The sequence below is a fragment of the Choristoneura fumiferana genome, chromosome 12 (genome assembly GCF_025370935.1).
Source record: "Choristoneura fumiferana chromosome 12, NRCan_CFum_1, whole genome shotgun sequence".
NCBI classification, from domain to species: Eukaryota; Metazoa; Arthropoda; class Insecta; order Lepidoptera; family Tortricidae; genus Choristoneura; species Choristoneura fumiferana.
In genome coordinates, this window is record NC_133483.1 from 17,394,366 (window position 1) to 17,419,222 (window position 24,857).

Sequence of the window (24,857 nt, forward strand, 5' to 3'; positions counted from 1 at the left end):
AAACTTAATCTATCACCTCGATTACATGGATGGTACTAGAAACTTCGAGCACTTTACGCACCAAGTACAATTTGCTGGAGTTACAGTTAGGAACGTTCTAAACTGTTCGCTATTCACAGAGAAAATTCAATGTTCTTTTAGCTGAACGGTGGATGTGAAAACTGCGTCATATTTCTTAACTTCCTCGTGATATCTGGTGGATCTCGGTCCTGCTGGTGAAATATTGTAATTGAGATCGCCCGCTGGCCTGCACTTACGCAACTGAGACATCGTTTTTGGAGTTTCAAATTGGGCTTGATTTAATGTTAGCATTAGCATTTTGGTGGCTTACCTGCATCTTATTTCGGTAACGTTAACTACAACGTATTTAACTGTGTTTCACCGTTAATTGTCGTTTGAAGCGTTATATGTATTATAAATGTTAGTGTACCTAACAAATAACGCAAAAATCTATACCATTAGCCATTATGGGACGTTATGGATATTTAGGAAGTTTAATTTTGTGATTTTACTTGTCAATACGTTTAAACAATCTCTCTGGATCACCATACTTCTTTTTTTGCTTGTTTAAAAAAAACATGTTAAGCAGGCAGACGAGCTCGCAGCCCATCTGAAAATCAGACGAAAAGTGGAAACTGAGGTCTATATGGACATTGGACATAAGGCAACCAAAGACAGATAGTCTACGGCGACTCTATGCGCTGCTTACCCTGAAGTCTAGATGGATTGCCTCTACGCTAGTAATTTCACTGGCAAAACCGGCTATTTTCGCTATAGTTACAAGTTATAATGTAGTAGATAAAGAAGCATCTGATGAGGTTGACCCAAAAATATAAGAATGTACTGACCTAACAGTTTAATTTAAAAAGAGACTTAATTGGGTAATGGGTAACTTAAGTTTTCTGGGATGATCCATGTTATATATAGCTCACTCCTGTAGATAGATATTTTTTGTCACTTGCCATACAACGACACATACGTACATATACACACCTACACACACGTACGTACGTATGGTGACATTTGACAACTGACAGCTGTCAGTCCGAGCTTTTTTTAAAAATCAAACAGACCAAGGCACAAAACCTATTAATCCGACGAAAGGTGTGGTTTGCCGAAATAAAGTTTCAATTTATTTTTACAAAAAAACGGAAAGTGAAAAAAAAAACTATCTAGAGTGGTGAGCTAAATCATAAGTCTACTATCGATAAAAAATGTAATTTGGACCACCCTACAAAACTTAAGGTACCCGATTGTTACATTTTCTCGTCCTAATATAATGTTATTGTTGTTTCCACTTATACTTCAGAAATTAACTAATTAACCGATGGACGGAGCCCAACATCGCAACACTGTTCACTCTTTACCAATTTAAAATTAATTACGAAACAATTTTAGGGCGTTCCGTTGCGCACACAAACAGTTTCATAGGCCATAAACCTAATTACAAGGCTATTCTACATATATGTGCGCTTTACATCTTAACTTTTGTACCAATTAGCAGGGTAACCTCGGATTTATTCGCTATGCGACGTTGTTTAATATATATAATATATTATTAAAGCTTTCCTGCTTAGGTATAGCTATACATTAATGGCAGAAATATTTTCCAAAGGTGTGATAGGTTACTTAAGGGGCTCCTAGACGGGCCATATTTTCACTGCAATTTGTGGCTGGCAACTATTGGTGTCCCTCTCTTACTCACATGTTAGACAGTGACACCAATAGTTGCCGGCCACATACTGCAGTGAAAATATGGGCCCCTTTAATTGATCAAAACCACTAGCATGTGCCACTATGTTAGAGTCATTTTACGATGATTCCTGTGAGACTCCTAAGTTTTCTATGGTGATTTCAAATGATGTCAAAACGTAGCAAATAGTTTGGTTACAATACAATAACTCTTTATTGAACACCAACACACAGTAAGCAGTAAAAAAACACAGATATATAGAGATACATACTGCCTCAGTGATTATCGTATGGTTTATATCAATCCAATTTATATAAAATGTAAACAAACCGATTTTATCAAAATTCTTGTATAAACACCCAGTGCATCGCATCAATAACACATTCATCTATAATTCGTATCTTTTATCTAGACGTATAATCACTTTTTTCACCAAAATCCACTTGATTTAAATATTTAATTTTCATTTGAAAAATCTTCGTCAAAATCTGACGTTATTTCTTGAATGAAACATGGGTATAATCTGTAATAGCATAGCATAGACTAGCGTAGAGACGGTGGAAAATTTGTCATTTTGAAAATCGAATAATGCTCGATTTAATAAGCGATTTTTATTTACCTACGTTAAAAGTACAAAATAGTTACTGCTTTTATAATTGGATAAACAGTCTTTGAAATTAAATCGAGTATTGTAAATAATAAAATAGACAAAAATACTTTGACCTAATGAATTAATCAATTAATCGATTTACTGAACAGATTAATGACTGCACTAGATTCTAGGTTTTCATATCACTAAATGTCTATGGTCGGATAAATGGCGTCTTTGTTTACACTTTTCATAAATTGGATTGATATAAACCATAAAACGACTACCTTAATGCTTTTGACAGTTATCTCCATTACGCAGATATTGTCTGTAACTAACTTTTTCCCGGGTCGAGGTCGAGTGGGGGTTAAACAACCCTCGTTTTCACAACTTTTATATACTCTTTCCACACCATTTTGAAAACGGAAAATGAAACATGCCTCTATAACATTTTGTGACCTCACAAGCCGGCTATCGTATATTTTTATAGCATGCACCTGACACAGTGGTAAAAACGCGTGACGGTAAAATAATATTTTTATGAACGAATTCCGGTGCTTTTAGGGTTCCTTTTAATAGTGCCATTAGTACTATATTTAGATTATAAATAACGCACGAGCTTCCCGCCGCGGCTTCGCAAGGGTGCACATTTGACATAAATGATACAAATCATCCCTACAAGCATCTTCCGTCTCAGTCACTCACTTTTTTATATGAAGATTGTTTAACCACAATTTTTTACTTTTATAAAATTCTTCAAATAATTTCCTTCAGAAGACCCTTGCCCTGATAATCGCAAACAAACGTAAAAAATAATTAGGTAAATTCGTTAATTATTTTTTGTTAAACTACAAATTGACGACCTTTCCATACGAGTACGTGATGTAATATTTTCGTCAAATAACTTCAGGACGTACGCATGACTTCAGCGTAACCGCCTAATCATTTACCTATTGACTCGAAAGTGTCACGCCACAGTCATAAATCTTAATGAAAAGAGGGTACGCGAAAGAAACCTTTTTTTACTTTTATAAAAGTCTTCAAATAATTTCCTTCATAAAACCCTTGTCCTGATAATCGCAAACAAAAGTAAAACATAATTAGGTAAATAGGTGCAGCCGTTTTGACGTGATGTGTTTATATGCATTCGTTAAGTGATTTTTGTTACACTACAAATTGACGACCTTTCCATACGAGTACGTGATGTAATATTTTCGTCAAATAACTTCAGGACATACGCCTGACTTCAGCGTAACCGCCTAATCATTTACCTATTGACTCGAAAGTGTCACGCCACAGTCATAAATCTTAATGAAAAGAGGGTACGCGAAAGAAACCTTTTCTAATTAATTGTCAAGTGCTCTTTTGTTTTGAGAAGCTTTGCGGAACCCATTGTTTTTATTCAAAGGTGCTTACATTTTTAAGCCGCTTGTGCAAAACGTTTTCCCGGAGGTATTCCTTTCATACCAGCTGACACTTGTAAGCAGATTATTCGTAATGCGTGCTGAACTCTACCTTTGTTTGTTTACCGAATATGAAGCGGCATTTACAACGCATGTTTGATAAGGATAACGGGGAAGTCCTTCGAGAATTACTGTAAGTAGGTCGTAGACTTTTTTTTGGTTATTTGGAGACTTAATAACCTATATTTTTGATGAAGTGTCTATCCTCTAATTCATAATAATTATCGTGAACTCTTGTTAAGCTTATGTTAACTTGACATTCGTTTACATTTACATAGTGGCTGAAACAGTACAATCTGAGGAAAATTACCCTCAAATCGTTTGTAGTGGTGATTTAGAGGGTTGGAAAGAAGTTTTGGCCAACGGCAGCAGAAGATGTTACAATGAATTAAGAAAACTGTAACAATAAGATTACATGTCATTTTTCGTTTAAAGTGAAAACTGCAAAGGCGTCACGCTGAATGATCTATGCTTGTCATTATCATGCATAGTGGCCAGTAGGCTAATCTACGTTCGAGGCACTTTGCATTACTTTCTTGTTTGCGTTACAATGTTTTATAACGAAAAGAGAAATAGTGAAGATTTTTTTTTTTATGTTTTAACCTCTGAATAGTATTATTCTGGAATTCCTGAAATGGATTCCTGAAATTCCACAGGTCTTGTGGATTCGCTTCCACTTGATAGGGTCCAATTGATTACTTCCATTTAGTATGGCTCCCAGTATAGCTGATTTCAAAGAACAACAAGTCCCACAAAACATTAAGCCCATTTACACTTAATGATAAGACGTACTCCTGGTAAATTATCCATATAGCTATAGTTAGATATGATGTGTAAGCGTGTAAAACTCACCTTCGCCTTCTGATGTAGCTCTTTTTCCGGTCGTGGGTCGGCGGGTCGCTTGCGTACGCGCCGCCCTCGACCTCCGCACTATGCCCCGACCCCATGCTACCCCATACCACAGCACACACCGTCACTAACACAGGCCACCTGCGACACCCTCTCAAACAAAAAAAAAACACTGCGACAATTTAAAAATAAAAACGTTTTCGGCCTGTGCCAATGGTCACTGAATAACAGTTTTTGGATTGGTTACGTAGGTTTAGGGTGTCGAGGTTTTCTCCGCCGCGTTGTGCCCGGGCGGTACGCGACGCGAATGTGAAGCGTACCGTCGCAAGCGCAGCGCGCGCCCGCCTTACATTCTTAATTGTTGGCGCAAGTGCCGAGAGATGGGACTCTGTGGTGCTATTCAAGTGTAATTGGTAGAGTTTTTGCTACATATTGTTGCAATTTACGGAGTTGCCGACCGGACTGATTATAAATTCATTGTTTACTGTAAATATGCATTGAAGATTGGAATATGGAGACGGATTTATAGGGTGTCGCGCACGCAATGCAATCATTTAAAAAAGTCTAAGACGTTGACGTGGACATGTTACATTGCAATAAACAGAAATTAAATATTCAAATTACCACTTTAACTTCTCTAGCAAGTCAAGATTAATAAGAAATATGGGTACTAATTACTATATTTAAAAGTTAGTAAGTAATGTCATTTCTGATAAACCAATAAAGATGAAAGTACGATTTCTAACATTCTAACATGACATACCTTCGAGTAGGTAATGGGTGTTTTATTAGCTCAATTTAATGCAGTTTGCCCATTAATTTAAAGAAGCGATTATAATAGAATAATCAAAAGAACCTTGTTTAAAGGCATTACCAACTTATTATATAGATAATTTATTGATTCAGGTGTTACTTTGCGGAGGTCCATATCAATGAACTAAAAGAATTTCTTTGCTCACCCGCGTAACTGCGCTAAAAAAAGGTCGCGGTTAAGGTCGCGGGTGAGCAAAGAAAAACAAAATTATTTTAGCTCACTAACTTATAGACTATTACTCTATAACAAAAATAATCTGCTAAGCCCTTTCTTACGTCCTTGTATGAAAAAGTGGGATACATAAGTTAAGGAACCGACCGCGCTTGTTGAAATGACTCTAACTCTCACATAAAAGAGTAGAAATAAAACGAGACCGAAACTGGCATATTTTTACGTAAAATGCTGGAATATGGAAACCATTTTGTACGGAAATACTGTGTTCCTTGTTCATCCGTTAGTCTACAACACATTTTCAGTGCCCAGTGACTATACCTATCTCTGTATTTCGCAATCCTCCTACTGCTTGCGCCGGCGCGCTAATTGTCGCGATCCGCCTCGGAACTCGCTTCGCTCTCGTTTCTACTAATTACATGAGCTGCTGCTTTCCCAATGGAAACGTCGCGGAAGGAGCCGTAATCGATGGCTGGATGGTGACAATGCGACACAATGTCCGGTTCATACCGATGGGATCTTGAGACCGGAAACAGCATGATGATGACAGTCGATTGATTGCACCTTGACAAGTTCGTATGTAACACTCGGATAACCCAGTCGCAGAGCTTCTGCTGCCCTTATCAAGATTGTTTTTGACAAGTGCGGCAAAAGCTGACTGCAACAGTTCCATCCACCGAGTGTCACACACAAACGTTTCAAGATGAATGGCTCTGAACATGAAAGCGCTTTACTATTACACCATTAGTCTTCAAACTTGAAACTTGAGACTATTGAAGAAACCTTTTTCTTGCATTGACTATGGTAAAGGTTTCGCCTATTCGAGACGATTGTGCCTTTAACAGGTTCCCTGTCCCGAAGCAATGTGCAGCGCTCTTTTTAAGACGCCCCCATAGTAATGATAAAGTAATGTAATATCCCCATAGTAATTTTTATTGGTTATCTAAACGTTGTTCAAGAATAAAAATAATATAATATAATACGTAATAAAATTTATTATTTAACGAAAGAATTATCTACACTGGGCGTGAGGCACATGTGCCTCTTGGACGTACCAGCAAAGTCACGCATGACCATGAGGCACATGTGCCTCATGGTTGTACCAGTAAAGCCACGCATGAGGCAAATGTGCTTCATGGGACAGGCAACCTGTTAAAGCGCTATGACATTTTTTTCAGTTCACATGATCTATTCAGTTTTATATTATACAGAAAATCAATGTTAGCATACAACTAAGTTAAAAGTCAGTAAGTAAGTACGTAAGTTAAATTAAGACGTGGAAAGTAGAGACTACGCAACGTAAAATAATCAAGTTCGCAGCTAAATAATCTTTCAAGGACAAAATAAAATAATATAATTATCAGGTTAATCTTATTATGGAACTAGTTCCTGGGAAAAAAATATTATTTATCATTCTTCTACACCGAAAATATCACAGTATAAATTACCACAGTATTAATAAGTGGCGGATTGTGTAGGATACAGACAAATCCTTGATCCTGATTTTATAATCAAAAAGCAATAAACACGCTTGAAAAATTACCTAAGACGCAAAAGGTAGACAACGAGGGCGTAAACGAAAAGCTATCCAGAAATAAAACAAGCGTAACGTGAAATCTTCGTAAAATATTTACCTGAAAGATTTAAGGAACACCCCAAACACTTAACAGATGGGTACCGCTATGGAGCTGCTGTAAAGATATTGCCGTTAAGAAAGTTCAGTAAGTAGGAATAAACGCTACGCTTTTCTAGAACAGAGCGATGCGATTAGTAACATAATGATGGGATGACTTATATAGGTATATACATGTTTCTTAGCGGTGATGATATCGGGATTTAACGCGATCCTGTCTTCATCCAAATTCGCCCAGGTGATTTACTCCCTGATTCACCATCTATTGATTAAATGTATCCGTCTTTTAAATTTAATCAATAGGTAATACCGCCCTAGGTACCCTTTTTGGTATCCTGCCGTGTCACCTAGTAACATAGTTTTAGTGCTAGTTTTAGTCTTAGTTTCAGGTGGTACTTATGAAGCCAAAATAAACCTTTCTTTCTTTCTTTCTAATTTATTAAATCAGGCGTTACTTTTTCTGCTTACCTTTTGTTACTTACTTTTTTTTTCTTTGGGAGTTTGAAGGTCGCGGGTGAGCAAAGAAATTCTTTTAGTTCATTAGGTAATCCATAGGTTAGGTGCTGAAACAGTCCCTTAATGTGAAAAAGTAACAAACTCACGCACACAAACTGACGTATTGGGTTGGGAAGTTTGGGTTAAGTAAACATTCAAAGAATACAAAGAGTAGCAGTAAAGTAGGAGAAGACACGTTCAGAGACTTCCGGGTTGGTTCGGTTCACACATTGGGTCCCTTTTACTCAAGTGTATAGATCACTTTTATTGGATTTTCTATTCAATGCGATTTCTTCGCTCTACAACCCTTAGGCTGCACATTATGTTATTGTGTTACTCAATATTCACTTAAATGCGAACAATGTTAATAGTTAAATGAGATAATGCGAATTAGTGTATTGTGTAGCGTGAACACACTACAAATAACTAGGTCTGCGGTAACTGCAGAGGTGTGTAAACTGTTTAAGTTATCAAGTGATCTAGCTGCATTGTAAGTTTCCTTGTGTCAAGGGTGGCAAGAGCAAATGTTTACAGGCCGCCATCCGACACGATAACGCTTAAAATTCTTCCATCGCCGTACCATTAATGCTTAATATAATTGTCGGAAATTTTAGAAGTTTGTCACCGAGGCAGTCACTTAGGCGCGTAATTTTTGTGTCGCGTGCTTGGCGTCTGAGTTAACTTATTTAAATATTATGTAGATTAATGTTTTTGCACACGAAGTTTGAGTTGTGAGTTGTAAGTTTTTTCTCAAGAAGTGCCGTACCTATCATTTATTTTTATAGAAAAGTGTCCAGAAAAATTAGATGGTTGAAACGCTCGAGTACGCTTGAATCGCCCAAGCTACATCGAACTCCCAATGTTCAGACACTAATTATCACAAGTCAATGATAGCGGTGGGCACTGGGAAAGTTACTTCATAGTATGGAGCGACGGAGCACTGAGATTGGTATTTGCGCTTATTGCAGTCTGGACATGTTTTTCTAACATACCTACATTGTTATACTTGTTTATATCACCAAATCATAGAGAGATAAATTTCAACCGCGCGTGTACCACGAACGAGAATACTCAAGTTGAGGGCAGCTGAATAATTCAAAGGGACGCCGCAAAATAATGTATTATACGGGCTGAGAATATTGCTATTGATTATCATATTGAATGTTAGTTAATTGGAGCCGGCGTTACTTTACGGAGGTTCATATCCTAAAACTAAAACCATTACTTACTTTGGCTTTGCTACTCGAAGACTACATTTCGGTGAAAAAAAAATTGGTATGGGGTTTTCGGTAGCAAACAATCAATCTAGTTCGATCTTGATGGACTTTTAGGTCCCTATGCACATGGCGTATTTTATAAGCGCGATGGCGTGCAGTTAACGCACTTGAAACGAGATTCAGTCATTGTTTTACTAGATGTTTAGAATGAAAAACATATATATATATTCGCTTCACTTTGATTAAATGAAACAAGATTTTACGAACTAGGTTAAGTCTATATGTGTATCCTACAAAATCTTGCCTACATAACTAGATATTTGTGAGTTTCACCGCATTTATTTACAATTTATTTACAGTTATCCGAGAGAGTTCTTTGATTTTCATTCAATGAATCGCCGTCAAAGTATAGTCACACATACTCACGCGTTATAAGCCCATTCCCGCACGCGCCATGCATTTTTCCGCCCAAGATTCCTTGGAATGAAGCCATCGAGGACTAAGTGAAGGCGAGGAATGGAGCTGCCTGATCCAAGCGAAGCCACAGTGTATGCACAGTAGGCAATCTACAAACATGAAGTATGTACTCAAATGCGCTGTCCCTACTCAAACACTGTGTAAGGCACGCGTGAGATGTCAATTTGTCACCAGAATACGGAATACAATATTATTTGCGACTTGGTCCGCGCAGAATTCAAATTTGTGATGTGATTAGGTTAGGTTAAGTCGAATAAATAAATAAAAAACGGTAATGGCTCGTACTAAAGTACCTACAGCTTCTGCACCCATTTCTGCACTCTAAACACTTTCTTATTACCGTGGCAATGGAGTCGCGTATAGAACATTTTCAGCACCATAACCGCTCATCCACTTCTACTGCTGACTGTACCGGATATATTTATCTATGTATGAAAAATGCGAGTGTTCATCAGTATATATTTTTCGAAATAGTTATACCTTTAGTAGGCTAGTATTTACATACTTTGCTAATTTAAGACTTGGTCCATTGATGTCATGTGTGTCCGCTGATATTTAATTATAGAGGTATCTAAAAGCAAACAACGCGCTGCATTATCTAGCACTAGCCAGAGAGCGCTCATATCGCGTAGAAAAAATTGACGCTTTAATTAATTTCTGCGATGACATTATGCAGATCCCTTGCTGGTTTCATACTGTAGCGGAGCCGTGGCATCTTCGAGACACCTGCGAGACGTGTCAAACAGTTTCGCGTCTTTATTGCCCTGTATTTCAGCCCGCGAGATTAGAAGGGAGACATAATTAAATTGTCATTTACCTGTCGTGCGAGCTTTGCCTCTGAACGTCCTGCATAATAGTAAAATGTTACGTAACAGTTTTAAATGATTTAAGTATGGCTTGGCAAGCTAAGCTCCGGATATTTTGACACAGTTACATGCATCTTGCTTGATCTTCACAATCACGGAATCAAAACTACATAGGAGTGGTCAATTTCCAGTAGAAAATATTTCTTTACATGAATATGAAACTATTTATTTGGATAAGGATTATTACAAAGGTATGGATAACATGGTCTGATTTTAGTCGGCATATCAGTCAACTTTTATAATTAATAAAAGTAGTTGTAGTGACATAACTACAATAGTTGGACATAGGTATGCTATCGCGAAGTTTTTTGTAGATACTGATATTCTTTAATATTGTAGAACATTTTTTTGTTCTATCATCAACTATTGCTATTAGTTTATAACTATAAGTTTCCACAGCGCATGCGATGAAACATGTTTTATGGCAACTTTTTTACACTTTGAGGCACATTATTGAAGTTTTAGTACGGAACCCTATTTTTTTTCTGGTAATAAATATTACCTATGGCACTTTGGAATAATTTAGCACTCTAATAGTGAAAGAGTTGTTAAAATCAATCTTTTCTTTATAATATTAGTATAGATATAGAAGTATAGATATATGTAGACTGGATCTTCCAGTAAACAAACAGCGTGTGACTAATTTTCTACAATACCTACATATGTACATTAATTTTGATAGGTTAGGTTAGGTTAGGTTGACCAGATATTTGAGTTGATTTAAGGTACCTCCCAACAGTCCCTGAAAGTCTCCAAATTAGGAGTCGCAAAAATATATCACCCATTCCCATGGGACTTATTCTACTCGGCCCTTCCGGGGTTAATAAAATCCTGGAAAAGAATCGTCGAATCACCTTTGTCAAAGTCCGGCCATTTACGGCACGAGCGAATTTTGTTTATGTCCCGAGGTCAAATAGCGCGGAAGGGCTGGATGCAATTTGCCTGATAACCTCGTAGTTTTTTAATAATCCTGAGTAGATTCTAAACGCTGTTGTTTGTGCAACAAATTTGAGCGCATATTTTTTGTTTCTGAGTGGTCGCAGCCAAGGACAATACTCGTACTTAGTTGTACCTTGAAAATTCAAAACTAAAACGCAAGAATTATTGGTGCCTGAGATCCTTCTAACTGCGAGATCAAGATTAAAGTCAGGGCGTAATTTAGTGTTTCAGATACTTTAAACTTAACGTGACTTAGCGCCCGAATTTCTAGTTAACGTTACTTTATGTGCCTCAGTTGACAGCAGATCAGTTCTTAAATATTCAATTGCTCGACTTGGCGGGGGCACTCTCGTTGCTCCCAATGGATGTACTTTTGATGCCCATGATCCGAAACAAAAGTTACCACTGCACACGTCTTCTTGTTTTCACCTTGCCTGCAAAGGTCCACGTGCCCGTTTGTTATCAAATTGTATCTTAGAAAGGTTGATAGGGACATCCGTAACGAGACAAAATTCCCGTCATGGCTCTCTAAATTGAGTTAACTCCCTGCGTGAAAAGGAAACAAAATGTTAAAAGATATTTTTGCTTTCCTTATACCGTATAACAATACGTTTTCAGAATTTAATGTTAAATTAAAATTTGTTTTAACTTTGTGAACAACTTAAGGGCATGAAAGCAAGGTTGTACGAAAAATAAAGCTTCATGTGCGTAACTTGACGTGAGTATTAAGTGTATAAGCTTATAAAGGCTAATCTGAAATACTTAAATTTCGATAAAATACTAAAAATCACCTATTATTTAGTATTTAGGTAGAAATCACCCATTTAGAGACAGTAAATAAACCTTAGTGTTTATTACTTGAGCCAATACGCGGGAATAATGGACCTTATACATCATGGGGATTTGTCAATATTGTGTGACACAACGACGTTACTTTAACGTGGGTTCGATCCGTGATAGATGGATCCCATTTTGGCCTGTTCCTGAAAATATCAGAAATGAGGCAGAAAAAACATCTTTTACTAAATGTCGTACAAAATTCGTAGGTACAAACCAAAACCTTCAAAAGTCTTATAACATTAAAAGATCAACAAAAATGTAACATTACTCAATGTGTGCGATTCGAGTGCGATTAAATTCTGTTTGACAAATTCGAAAATGTTTCCCTCAGAGTAATTTTTATAATGGCAATATTTCCTTAAACATCAAAAGGATTCTCTCTTTGCGGTGGTTATTATAAGTCGTAAGCCTGATTCACTTCAAACCGTCACCGTTTTGTTTATTGCGTCCTGCATTGTTAAATGAGACATAAACTGTTCGCAGCAGCTTTCGGTTATCTCCTGGGTACCAACGAATATTGCTTATACTTCATACAATATTCAGTTTGCAAATGTACCACGGCTCGGTCCGCCACGCGATGGGGCGGGCTCGAAAAACACCAAAGTTTATGGGAGTTACAGCATGTTGAACATTCTTGTTACGCATGTTTACACGTATGTATTCATTTGATGCTTAGGAGCTGTTTCACCATCCATTGATTAGTATTAACTGGCGGTCAGGTGTGATGCCGTCTCTATTTGTTTTGTTCGAATAGACGGAGACGGCATCACATTTAACCGTCGGTTAACGCTAATCAATGGATGGTGAAACAGCCCCTTAAATCTATCTACAAAGAAAACAGCTAACGGATAGTGATTAAGATTGTTTTTTTTTTATTTTTTTGCATTTTTTATTTCAATTCCAAATTTTTACTTTTACGGTCATCGCGTAAAACCTAAAACAGCAACAACAACACTGTTGTCCAGCAGTGGTGTAGCGGTATAGCACACGGCACGGAATGCCGAGGACCTGGGTTCGATTCCCAGTGCTGGTCTTATTTTTCTGGTTTTTCTGTGCATCTATATTTCAACTTGTATTTTCAATTCAACGGATAGTGTCTTTTCCAACATTGACATTGACGTAATTATCGATAGTATCGATGAAGCTATATTTTCAAGGATTAAATTGAACAAAGATAAAATATCTCCAATATATAAATCCAAATGAAAGTTTTTCACATATAAAAAGAAAACCATAAAATTATCAGCGACTAACATCCTTAACTTCCGTACCGTCGCTCTGTCTGTTACCTCTATATGCTTAAACTGCGGAACCCATTTTAAAGAAATTTGGTATGGAGATAATTTGAGACCATATGGGAAAGACATTGACAGTTTTGATAGTTCAAAAAGATCCTGGAAACGATCTGGAAAGGTCAGTGGGAACCGGATTTGTTTTGACGCGGGTAAGCTTTTTAATTATTTTTTAGCTCGCTTACCGTTTGACTTCGTCGTAATCTCTGAAGAAAAGGCAGCCTATGTCCATAAAACGATCATACGACACCTACGTAACGAGTCATCTCTCGCGGAACATTTCTGACATGGACTGTCGGCGGTGTAGATCACAATACAGGGTTCGTGTTATCGGATCGGCTGGTTTGTGAGCTTGATATCCGATCCGATACTATAACGTCAGACGCAGATGTATTGAACTGTCGTTTACGAAGTTGATATTGGACTTTTCTGAAAAGAAGAAACGCGTTTGCCTTTGCTTCAATCTAGACTGTCTTGACTTGAGTACAGAACTTTATTTAGCCTTGTAAGAATAATAATATGGTAGTTCTCCATCCAGCAAGGAATTATTTCTGCCAAATTTCATCAGGACCCTAGCTCTATTCGTAGTTAGGCTTCGCTTTGTATGTCAATCAGTCATTTATGGTTATTCTTTTATAGGTATAGATATCGGCAGCGTATATATTTGTGCCATTATTTATACTACATTGTAAAAATTACTATAGTATTTAAGGATATTTTTAAGCAGTCCACTATGTAGATTGCTGAGTCTTCAGATACTTTTTTTTAACGGAATCAATGACTTAAACCTTTTTTTTATCAGCGGTTGCATATCACTTGCCATTAGGTGAAACTTTAGTATGCCTTTCATGGCAATAAAAAAAGTAAAAATAAATGTTTTCTCCCTCTACCAATTTCTGAAGGTCGTTCGCGGCTCTTAGTCCTAACACGTTGTATGAAAATAAATCTTACTTTACAGCTGACTACAGTAGCGAGCATTGATAAATGATGTTTCTACATCAGCAATATTCTTCTTAGCTGTATCCATTTTTTTTTATAAAAATGTACCTTTATTCTTATCGATTAAAACAATTTATTACTTTTATTGCATGGTCATGAGTTTCACATAGATGATAATACATTTTGTTCACAGTACATCATGTCCTGCCTTGGAGAAGCGTACAATAATAATTTAATAAATTAATATAATACAATACAATACTAATAACATTTCGATTATAGTTCAGAATAAAATAAATAGAAATAAAATAAAATTAGAGCTAATTTAACATAGTAATCACAGGATCACTAAGCAGAAGTGTTTTCAGTTTTGTGTTCCAGTCCGGAAGTAAGAAAACCAAGGAAAACGTCTTATTCGAGAATAAAAGGGATTCACTCTAAGCCCTCTCTGTTGGCTGGGCAATGCGTCTGCAATCCCTCTCTGACGTATTTAGCGGTATGCGATACGAGTGATCAGTAACGGATCTAGTATCTAGAAGCCATATTATTGTCTAACGCACAGATGCGTAGACGGACGCGATCGGATTCATCATCATTTTCAACCCTCATCCTACATCCTACGAGTATGACTGAAAGAAATGGTGAAAGTGATTGTGATTATTCCTGCGTTATGATATGACCTGAGAATTGTTCTTCGGGAGGGGCTTGACCTCGCTGAAAGTAGGTTTTAGTAAGTTTACATTTTATTTTAAAATACTTTGTAAGATTTTCACAGAAAAACTCTCATGCTTTTAGGGGAAATCTGAGCCCCAGCGACCTCTCCAATGGATCTTCCACAATGGGGATGATTGCTTAACCTGAGGTGATCCTGTTTTGTGTGTTTACATAAAGTGCATAATAAAAATGCACAAAGCGAGGAAAGTAAAATAAAATTTGCTATTAATTAAATCAGCAGATTGTTGATCAGAGTTACATAAGAAAATTTTGTAGAAGCTGAAACTGAAGACTTTCAGTTATAATCCAAAACACGAATATTTTCGTTGAGCTTCTCATCGTACTTACTGACTTACGAGACTGTAATCGGTTTTTTCACGCTAAAAGGACCCATATTTTTCGTAGTTATCTTCATCATGATTTGTGGAAATCGATTTGAATACGTTTAGTCTGGACGCTCTAGGCTTCTAAAAATATTTTCTGGGCGAAAAAACGTTTGTTTATAATACCGCGGACTGTAAAAAAAACTCTAGTGACTCAGGTGGAAAAATCAAGTCAATACTTTTGTTAAATAAACGTTGGTAAATCGGAATGTACCTACCGTTCGTTATCCCTCGTTTGATCCCAATGGAACAATAGTCCAAATCGTTGTTCCGCTTAGTTCTCTTTGAATAGCCGTGGCTTATGATGGCTGCCTCGCTTATTATTATTTCGCTTGATTAGTCTAATTCATTGGATTGCAGATTATTATTGGATTGGACATATAGCGTATTTAAGGTTACGGTTTTTTAAAAAGAGACGATCTTGCTTGTATGTAGCCTGAGCTGTGTGAAGTTAGCACCCGACATTTGAAAATCATTTTTTTTTTATTTTATTCTTATAGATTTTGGTATGTAGTTGATTGTAATACAATTTTTTTCGTTTGTAGTAGCTCTAAAAAAAAATTACAGGACTTTGAAAAAAACTCATCCCCCCATTTCATCGACCCTCAAATTGAGTCATTGATTCTGAAAGAGAATCGTTTGTAGTTGATTGTAGTAGAAAACATTTCGTTTGTAGTAAAAAAAAAAAATTTTTTTTCTCTCAAGTAAACTTTGCACCTATACTTGTAGCACCCGACTTTGGAAAATCTCATTGTTCTTTCATGATTCTCATAGATTTCGGTATGTAGTTGATTGTAGTAACAATGATTTCGTTTGTAGTAACTCTAAAAAAAAATTAGAGCACTTTGAAAAAAAAAAAAATCAAAATAATTTTTTTTTTGTTTCTACACTATCATTCCGGTTTGTAGTTGATTGTAGTATCAATTTTTTCGTTTGCAGAAGCTCTAAAAAAGAATACGAGGAGTTTGAAGTGGCCCTAAAGTTTAGTAGTTTGATTCTTGAATCGAATCATTTGCATTATGCTATACTAGAAAATTTGGCATACAATCGTAATAATTCTAACACTATAAACAAAATTACCACTGCTACAAACTAAAAAAGGTCACAACAAAGGTAATAACCACTATTACAAACAAAATAAAGTTACTACAAACGCCGTTAGCACAGCTAAAAAAGTAATAAAGTTAATATGGTCTAAATTAGTGCTACTACAAACAAAATAAAGTAAGTACAAACGAAATGAACGTTTAGTACAAATGAAATAAAGACACTACAAACGTAATGATTGTCACTACAAACAAAATAACGTTATTACTTTTTAGTTACCTAATATCGTTTGTAGTCGTGTATTTGTGTTACAATTATCTTTTTTTTAGTTGGCAGTAACTAAATAAATTAAATACAAACTGATGAATGCTACTTCAAGGGAAATGAAGTTACTACAAACGTGAATAAACTACTACAAACGAAATGACTGCTACTACAAACAAAATCAAGTTTGACGTTACTACAAACGAAATAACTGCTACTACAAACAAATTGAAGCTACTACAAACGTAAAGAAAGCAACTACAAACTACTACAAACGAAATTACTGCTAGTACAGACAAAATCAAGCTACTACAAACGTAAAAAAAGCTACTACAAACGATATTTAGTTACTACAAACGAAATTACTGCTACTACAAACAAAATCAAGTTACTACAAACGTAAATGAAGCTACTACAAACGATATTTAGTTACTACAAACGAAATTACTGCTACTACAAACGTAAAGAAAGCTACTACAAACGATATTTCGTTACTACAAACGAAATTACTGCTACTACAAACAAAATCAAGTTACTACAAACGTAAATGAAGCTACTACAAACGATATTTAGTTACTACAAACGAAATTACTGCTACTACAAACAAAATCAAGTTACTACAAACGTAAATGAAGCTACTACAAACGATATTTAGTTACTACAAACGAAATTACTGCTACTACAAACAAAATCAAATTACTACAAACGTAAATAAAGCTACTACAAACGATATTTAGTTACTACAAACGAAATTACTGCTACTACAAACGATATTTAGTTACTACAAACGAAATTACTGCTACTACAAACAAAATCAAGTTACTACAAACGTAAATGAAGCTACTACAAACGATATTTAGTTACTACAAACGAAATTACTGCTACTACAAACAAAATCAAGTTACTACAAACGTAAATGAAGCTACTACAAACGATATTTAGTTACTACAAACGAAATTACTGCTACTACAAACGATATTTAGTTACTACAAACGTAAATAAAGCTACTACAAACGATATTTAGTTACTACAAACGAAATTACTGCTACTACAAACGATATTTAGTTACTACAAACGAAATGACTGCTACTACAAACAAAATCAAGTTTGACGTTACTACAAACGAAATAACTGCTACTACAAACAAATTGAAGCTACTACAAACGTAAAGAAAGCAACTACAAACGATATTTAGTTACTACAAACGAAATTACTGCTAGTACAGACAAAATCAAGCTACTACAAACGTAAAAAAAGCTACTACAAACGATATTTAGTTACTACAAACGAAATTACTGCTACTACAAACAAAATCAAGTTACTATAAACGTAAAGAAAGCTACTACAAACGAAACTGCTACTACAGACAAAATCAAGCTACTACAAACGTAAAGAAAGCTACTACAAACGATATTTCGTTACTACAAACGAAATTACTGCTACTACAAACAAAATCAAGTTACTACAAACGTAAATGAAGCTACTACAAACGATATTTAGTTACTACAAACGAAATTACTGCTACTACAAACGATATTTAGTTACTACAAACGTAAATAAAGCTACTACAAACGATATTTAGTTACTACAAACGAAATTACTGCTACTACAAACGATATTTAGTTACTACAAACGAAATGACTGCTACTACAAACAAAATCAAGTTTGACGTTACTACAAACGAAATAACTGCTACTACAAACAAATTGAAGCTACTACAAACGTAAAGAAAGCAACTACAAACGATATTTAGTTACTACAAACGAAATTACTGCTAGTACAGACAAAATCAAGCTACTACAAACGATATTTAGTTACTACAAACGAAATTACTGCTACTACAAACAAAATCAAGTTACTACAAACGTAAAAAAGCTACTACAAACAAAATTTCTGCTACTACAGACAAAATCAAGCTACTACAAACGTAAAGAAAGCTACTACAAACGATATTTAGTTACTACAAACAAAATCAAGTTACTACAAACGTAAATAAAGCTACTACAAACGATATTTAGTTACTACAAACGAAATTACTGCTACTACAAACAAAATCAAGTTACTACAAACGTAAATAAAGCTACTACAAACGATATTTAGTTACTACAAACGAAATTACTGCTACTACAAACGATATTTAGTTACTACAAACGAAATGACTGCTACTACAAACAAAATATTTAGTTACTACAAACGAAATAACTGCTACTACAAACAAATTCAAGTTACTACAAACGTAAATTAAAGCTACTACAAACGATATTTAGTTACTACAAACGAAATTACTGCTACTACAGACAAAATCAAGCTACTACAAACGTAAAAAAAGCTACTACAAACAAAATCAAGTTACTACAAACGTAAATGAAGCTACTACAAACGATATTTAGTTACTACAAACGAAATTACTGCTACTACAAACAAAATCAAGTTACTACAAACGTAAATAAAGCTACTACAAACGATATTTAGTTACTACAAACGAAATTACTGCTACTACAAACGATATTTAGTTACTACAAACGAAATTACTGCTACTACAAACAAAATCAAGTTACTACAAACGTAAATGAAGCTACTACAAACGATATTTAGTTACTACAAACGAAATTATGCTACTACAAACAAAATCAAGTTACTACAAACGTAAATAAAGCTACTACAAACGATATTTAGTTACTACAAACGAAATTACTGCTACTACAAACAAAATCAAGTTACTACAAACGTAAATGAAGCTACTACAAACGATATTTAGTTACTACAAACGAAATTACTGCTACTACAAACAAAATCAAGTTTCTACAAACGTAAATAAAGCTACTACAAACGATATTTAGTTACTACAAACGAAATTACTGCTACTACAAACGATATTTAGTTACTACAAACGAAATTACTGCTACTACAAACAAAATCAAGTTACTACAAACGTAAATGAAGCTACTACAAACGATATTTAGTTACTACAAACGAAATTACTGCTACTACAAACAAAATCAAGTTACTACAAACGTAAATGAAGCTACTACAAACGATATTTTAGTTACTACAAACGAAATTACTGCTACTACAAACAAAATCAAGTTACTACAAACGTAAATAAAGCTACTACAAACGATATTTAGTTACTACAAACGAAATTACTGCTACTACAAACGATATTTAGTTACTACAAACGAAATTACTGCTACTACAAACAAAATCAAGTTACTACAAACGTAAATGAAGCTACTACAAACGATATTTAGTTACTACAAACGAAATTACTGCTACTACAAACGATATTTAGTTACTACAAACGAAATGACTGCTACTACAAACAAAATCAAGTTTACGTTATACAAACGAAATAACTGCTACTACAAACAAATTGAAGCTACTACAAACGTAAAGAAAGCAACTACAAACGATATTTAGTTACTACAAACGAAATTACTGCTAGTACAGACAAAATCAAGCTACTACAAACGTAAAAAAAGCTACTACAAACGATATTTAGTTACTACAAACGAAATTACTGCTACTACAAACAAAATCAAGTTACTATAAACGTAAAGAAAGCTACTACAAACGAAATTTCTGCTACTACAAACAAAATCAAGCTACTACAAACGTAAAGAAAGCTACTACAAACGATATTTCGTTACTACAAACGAAATTACTGCTACTACAAACAAAATCAAGTTACTACAAACGTAAATGAAGCTACTACAAACGATATTTAGTTACTACAAACGAAATTACTGCTACTACAAACATAATCAAGTTACTACAAACGTAAAGAAAGCTACTACAAACGATATTTAGTTACTACAAACGAAATTACTGCTACTACAAACAAAATCAAGTTACTACAAACGTAAATGACTGCTACTACAAACAAAATCAAGTTTGACGTTACTACAAACGAAATAACTGCTACTACAAACAAATTGAAGCTACTACAAACGTAAAGAAAGCTACTACAAACGATATTTAGTTACTACAAACGAAATTACTGCTACTACAAACAAATTGAAGCTACTACAAACGTAAAAAAGCTACTACAAACAAAATCAAGTTACTACAAACGTAAATGAAGCTACTACAAACGATATTTAGTTACTACAAACGAAATTACTGCTACTACAAACAAAATCAAGTTACTACAAACGTAAATAAAGCTACTACAAACGATATTTAGTTACTACAAACGAAATTACTGCTACTACAAACGATATTTAGTTACTACAAACGAAATTACTGCTACTACAAACAAAATCAAGTTACTACAAACGTAAATGAAGCTACTACAAACGATATTTAGTTACTACAAACGAAATTATTGCTACTACAAACAAAATCAAGTTACTACAAACGTAAATAAAGCTACTACAAACGATATTTAGTTACTACAAACGAAATTACTGCTACTACAAACAAAATCAAGTTACTACAAACGTAAATGAAGCTACTACAAACGATATTTAGTTACTACAAACGAAATTACTGCTACTACAAACAAAATCAAGTTACTACAAACGTAAATAAAGCTACTACAAACGATATTTAGTTACTACAAACGAAATTACTGCTACTACAAACGATATTTAGTTACTACAAACGAAATTACTGCTACTACAAACAAAATCAAGTTACTACAAACGTAAATGAAGCTACTACAAACGATATTTAGTTACTACAAACGAAATTACTGCTACTACAAACAAAATCAAGTTACTACAAACGTAAATGAAGCTACTACAAACGATATTTAGTTACTACAAACGAAATTACTGCTACTACAAACAAAATCAAGTTACTACAAACGTAAATAAAGCTACTACAAACGATATTTAGTTACTACAAACGAAATTACTGCTACTACAAACAAAATCAAGTTACTACAAACGCAAAGAAAGCTACTACAAACGAAATTACTGCTACTACAAACAAAATCAAGCTACTACAAACGTAAAAAAGCTACTGCAAACGATATTTACTTACTACAAACGAAATTACTGCTACTACAAACAAAATCAAGTTACTACAAACGTAAATGAAGCTACTACAAACGATATTTAGTTACTACAAACGAAATTACTGCTACTTCAAACGAAATCAAGTTACTACAAACGTAAATAAAGCTACTACAAACGATATTTAGTTACTACAAACGAAATTATTGCTACTACAAACGATATTTAGTTACTACAAACGAAATGACTGCTACTACAAACGATATTTAGTTACTACAAACGAAATTACTGCTACTACAAACAAAATCAAGTTACTACAAACGTAAAGAAAGCTACTACAAACGATATTTAGTTACTACAAACGAAATTACTGCTACTACAAACAAAATCAAGTTACTACAAACGTAAATAAAGCTACTACAAACGATATTTAGTTACTACAAACGAAATGAAGCTACTACAAACGATATTTAGTTACTACAAACGAAATTACTGCTACTACAAACAAAATCAAGTTACTACAAACGTAAATAAAGCTACTACAAACGATATTTAGTTACTACAAACGAAATTACTGCTACTACAAACGATATTTAGTTACTACAAACGAAATTACTGCTACTACAAACAAAATCAAGTTACTACAAACGTAAATGAAGCTACTACAAACGATATTTAGTTACTACAAACGAAATTACTGCTACTACAAACAAAATCAAGTTACTACAAACGTAAATAAAGCTACTACAAACGATATTTAGTTACTACAAACGAAATTACTGCTACTACAAACAAAATCAAGTTACTACAAACGTAAATGAAGCTACTACAAACGATATTTAGTTACTACAAACGAAATTACTGCTACTACAAACAAAATCAAGTTACTACAAACGTAAATAAAGCTACTACAAACGATATTTAGTTACTACAAACGAAATTACTGCTACTACAAACGATATTTAGTTACTACAAACGAAATTACTGCTACTACAAACAAAATCAAGTTACTACAAACGTAAATGAAGCTACTACAAACGATATTTAGTTACTACAAACGAAATTACTGCTACTACAAACAAAATCAAGTTACTACAAACGTAAATGAAGCTACTACAAACGATATTTAGTTACTACAAACGAAATTACTGCTACTACAAACAAAATCAAGTTACTACAAACGTAAATAAAGCTACTACAAACGATATTTAGTTACTACAAACGAAATTACTGCTACTACAAACGATATTTAGTTACTACAAACGTAAATGACTGCTACTACAAACAAAATAGTTTAGTTACTACAAACGAAATTACTGCTACTACAAACAAAATCAAGTTACTACAAACGTAAAGAAAGCTACTACAAACGATATTTAGTTACTACAAACGAAATTACTGCTACTACAAACAAAATCAAGTTACTACAAACGTAAAAAAGCTACTGCAAACGATATTTAGTTACTACAAACGAAATTACTGCTACTACAAACAAAATCAAGTTACTACAAACGTAAATAAAGCTACTACAAACGAAATTACTGCTACTACAAACAAAATCAAGTTACTACAAACGTAAATAAAGCTACTACAAACGATATTTAGTTACTACAAACGAAATTACTGCTACTACAAACAAAATCAAGTTACTACAAACGTAAATGAAGCTACTACAAACGATATTTAGTTACTACAAACGAAATTACTGCTACTACAAACGATATCAAGTTACTACAAACGAAATTACTGCTACTACAAACAAAATTAGTTACTACAAACGAAAAAAAGCTACTACAAACAAAATCAAGTTACTACAAACGTAAATGAAGCTACTACAAACGATATTTAGTTACTACAAACGAAATTACTGCTACTACAAACAAAATCAAGTTACTACAAACGTAAATAAAGCTACTACAAACGATATTTAGTTACTACAAACGAAATTACTGCTACTACAAACAAAATCAAGTTACTACAAACGTAAAGAAAGCTACTACAAACGATATTTAGTTACTACAAACGAAATTACTGCTACTACAAACAAAATCAAGTTACTACAAACGTAAATGAAGCTACTACAAACGATATTTAGTTACTACAAACGAAATTACTGCTACTACAAACAAAATCAAGTTACTACAAACGTAAATAAACTACTACAAACGATATTAGTTACTACAAACGAAATTACTGCTACTACAAACAAATCAAGTTACTACAAACGTAAAGAAACTACTACAAACGAAATTAGTTACTACAAACGAACTACAAACGAAATACAAACGTAAACTAACTACAAACGAAATTAGTTACTACAAACGAAATTACTACAAACTACAAACAAAATCTACTACAAACAAAAAAAAGCTACTACAAACGATAGTTACTACAAACGAAATTACTGCTACTACAAACAAAAAAGTTACTACAAACGAAGAAAGCTACTACAAACGAAATTAGTTACTACAAACGAAATTACTACTACTACAAACAAAATCAAGCTACTACAAACGTAAAAAACCTACATAAACGAATTACCGCTACTACAAACGACATAGAGATACTACAAATGAAGCTACTTAGTTTCATAGCAGTTATTTTGTGTCGTGTTATTTATAAACGAAATGAAATGCGTTTAAACTAGGCATATCAATTTCTAGAATCTCAAAATATAATCGTAGTTCAGTTAGTTCTGTTGTTCTTGATAATGTTATAGATAAAGTATTCAAAGACTCTGTATGTCTTGTTTTTTAAAAGACGATCATAGAATTTGGTCATAGTTTTTTACCCATGTTAATTAGCTTCAAATTGTAACGAAAACTTAGTTGCGGAGTTTACTTCTAATTTTCTGATGTTTGATAGAGAAATTGTAAATGCTGCTCTACATAGAGTTGATAATTATGTTAAAAATTTAGAGGAAAATGCTACCGTACAACGGCCAACCGAGTGTCTTTTTCAGCCTGGACATTGGCAGAATCTTCGATAGTTTCGATGGTGCTATATTTTTTAGGGTTCCGGAGCCAAAATGGCAAAAACGGAAACCTTGTAGTTTCGCCATGTCTGTCTGTCTGTCTGTCCGTTCCTCCGCGGCTTTGCTCAGGGACATCAATGCTAGAAAGCTGTAATTTTGCATATATATGTATGTAAACTATGTACCTCCCATAGACGACAACGTTGTAATCGTTGGATAGGTCTTTTAAAATCATTA

The 24,857-nt window shown here is 34.3% G+C and overlaps 2 protein-coding genes across 2 annotated transcripts in view; one reads left to right on the forward strand and one right to left on the reverse strand.

Moving 5' to 3' along the window:
- jv (javelin) overlaps positions 1 to 4,876 on the reverse strand; it is a 97,935-nt gene extending 93,059 nt beyond the window's left edge. Inside the window, exon 1 of the mRNA XM_074095602.1 lies at positions 4,598 to 4,876. Within this exon, the coding sequence (XP_073951703.1) occupies positions 4,598 to 4,692 (95 nt within the window). The 5' untranslated portion in view covers positions 4,693 to 4,876. The remainder of the gene's footprint in view (positions 1 to 4,597) is intronic.
- MCU (mitochondrial calcium uniporter) overlaps positions 1 to 24,857 on the forward strand; it is a 203,691-nt gene that overhangs the window by 100,354 nt on the left and 78,480 nt on the right. The window lies entirely within an intron of this gene.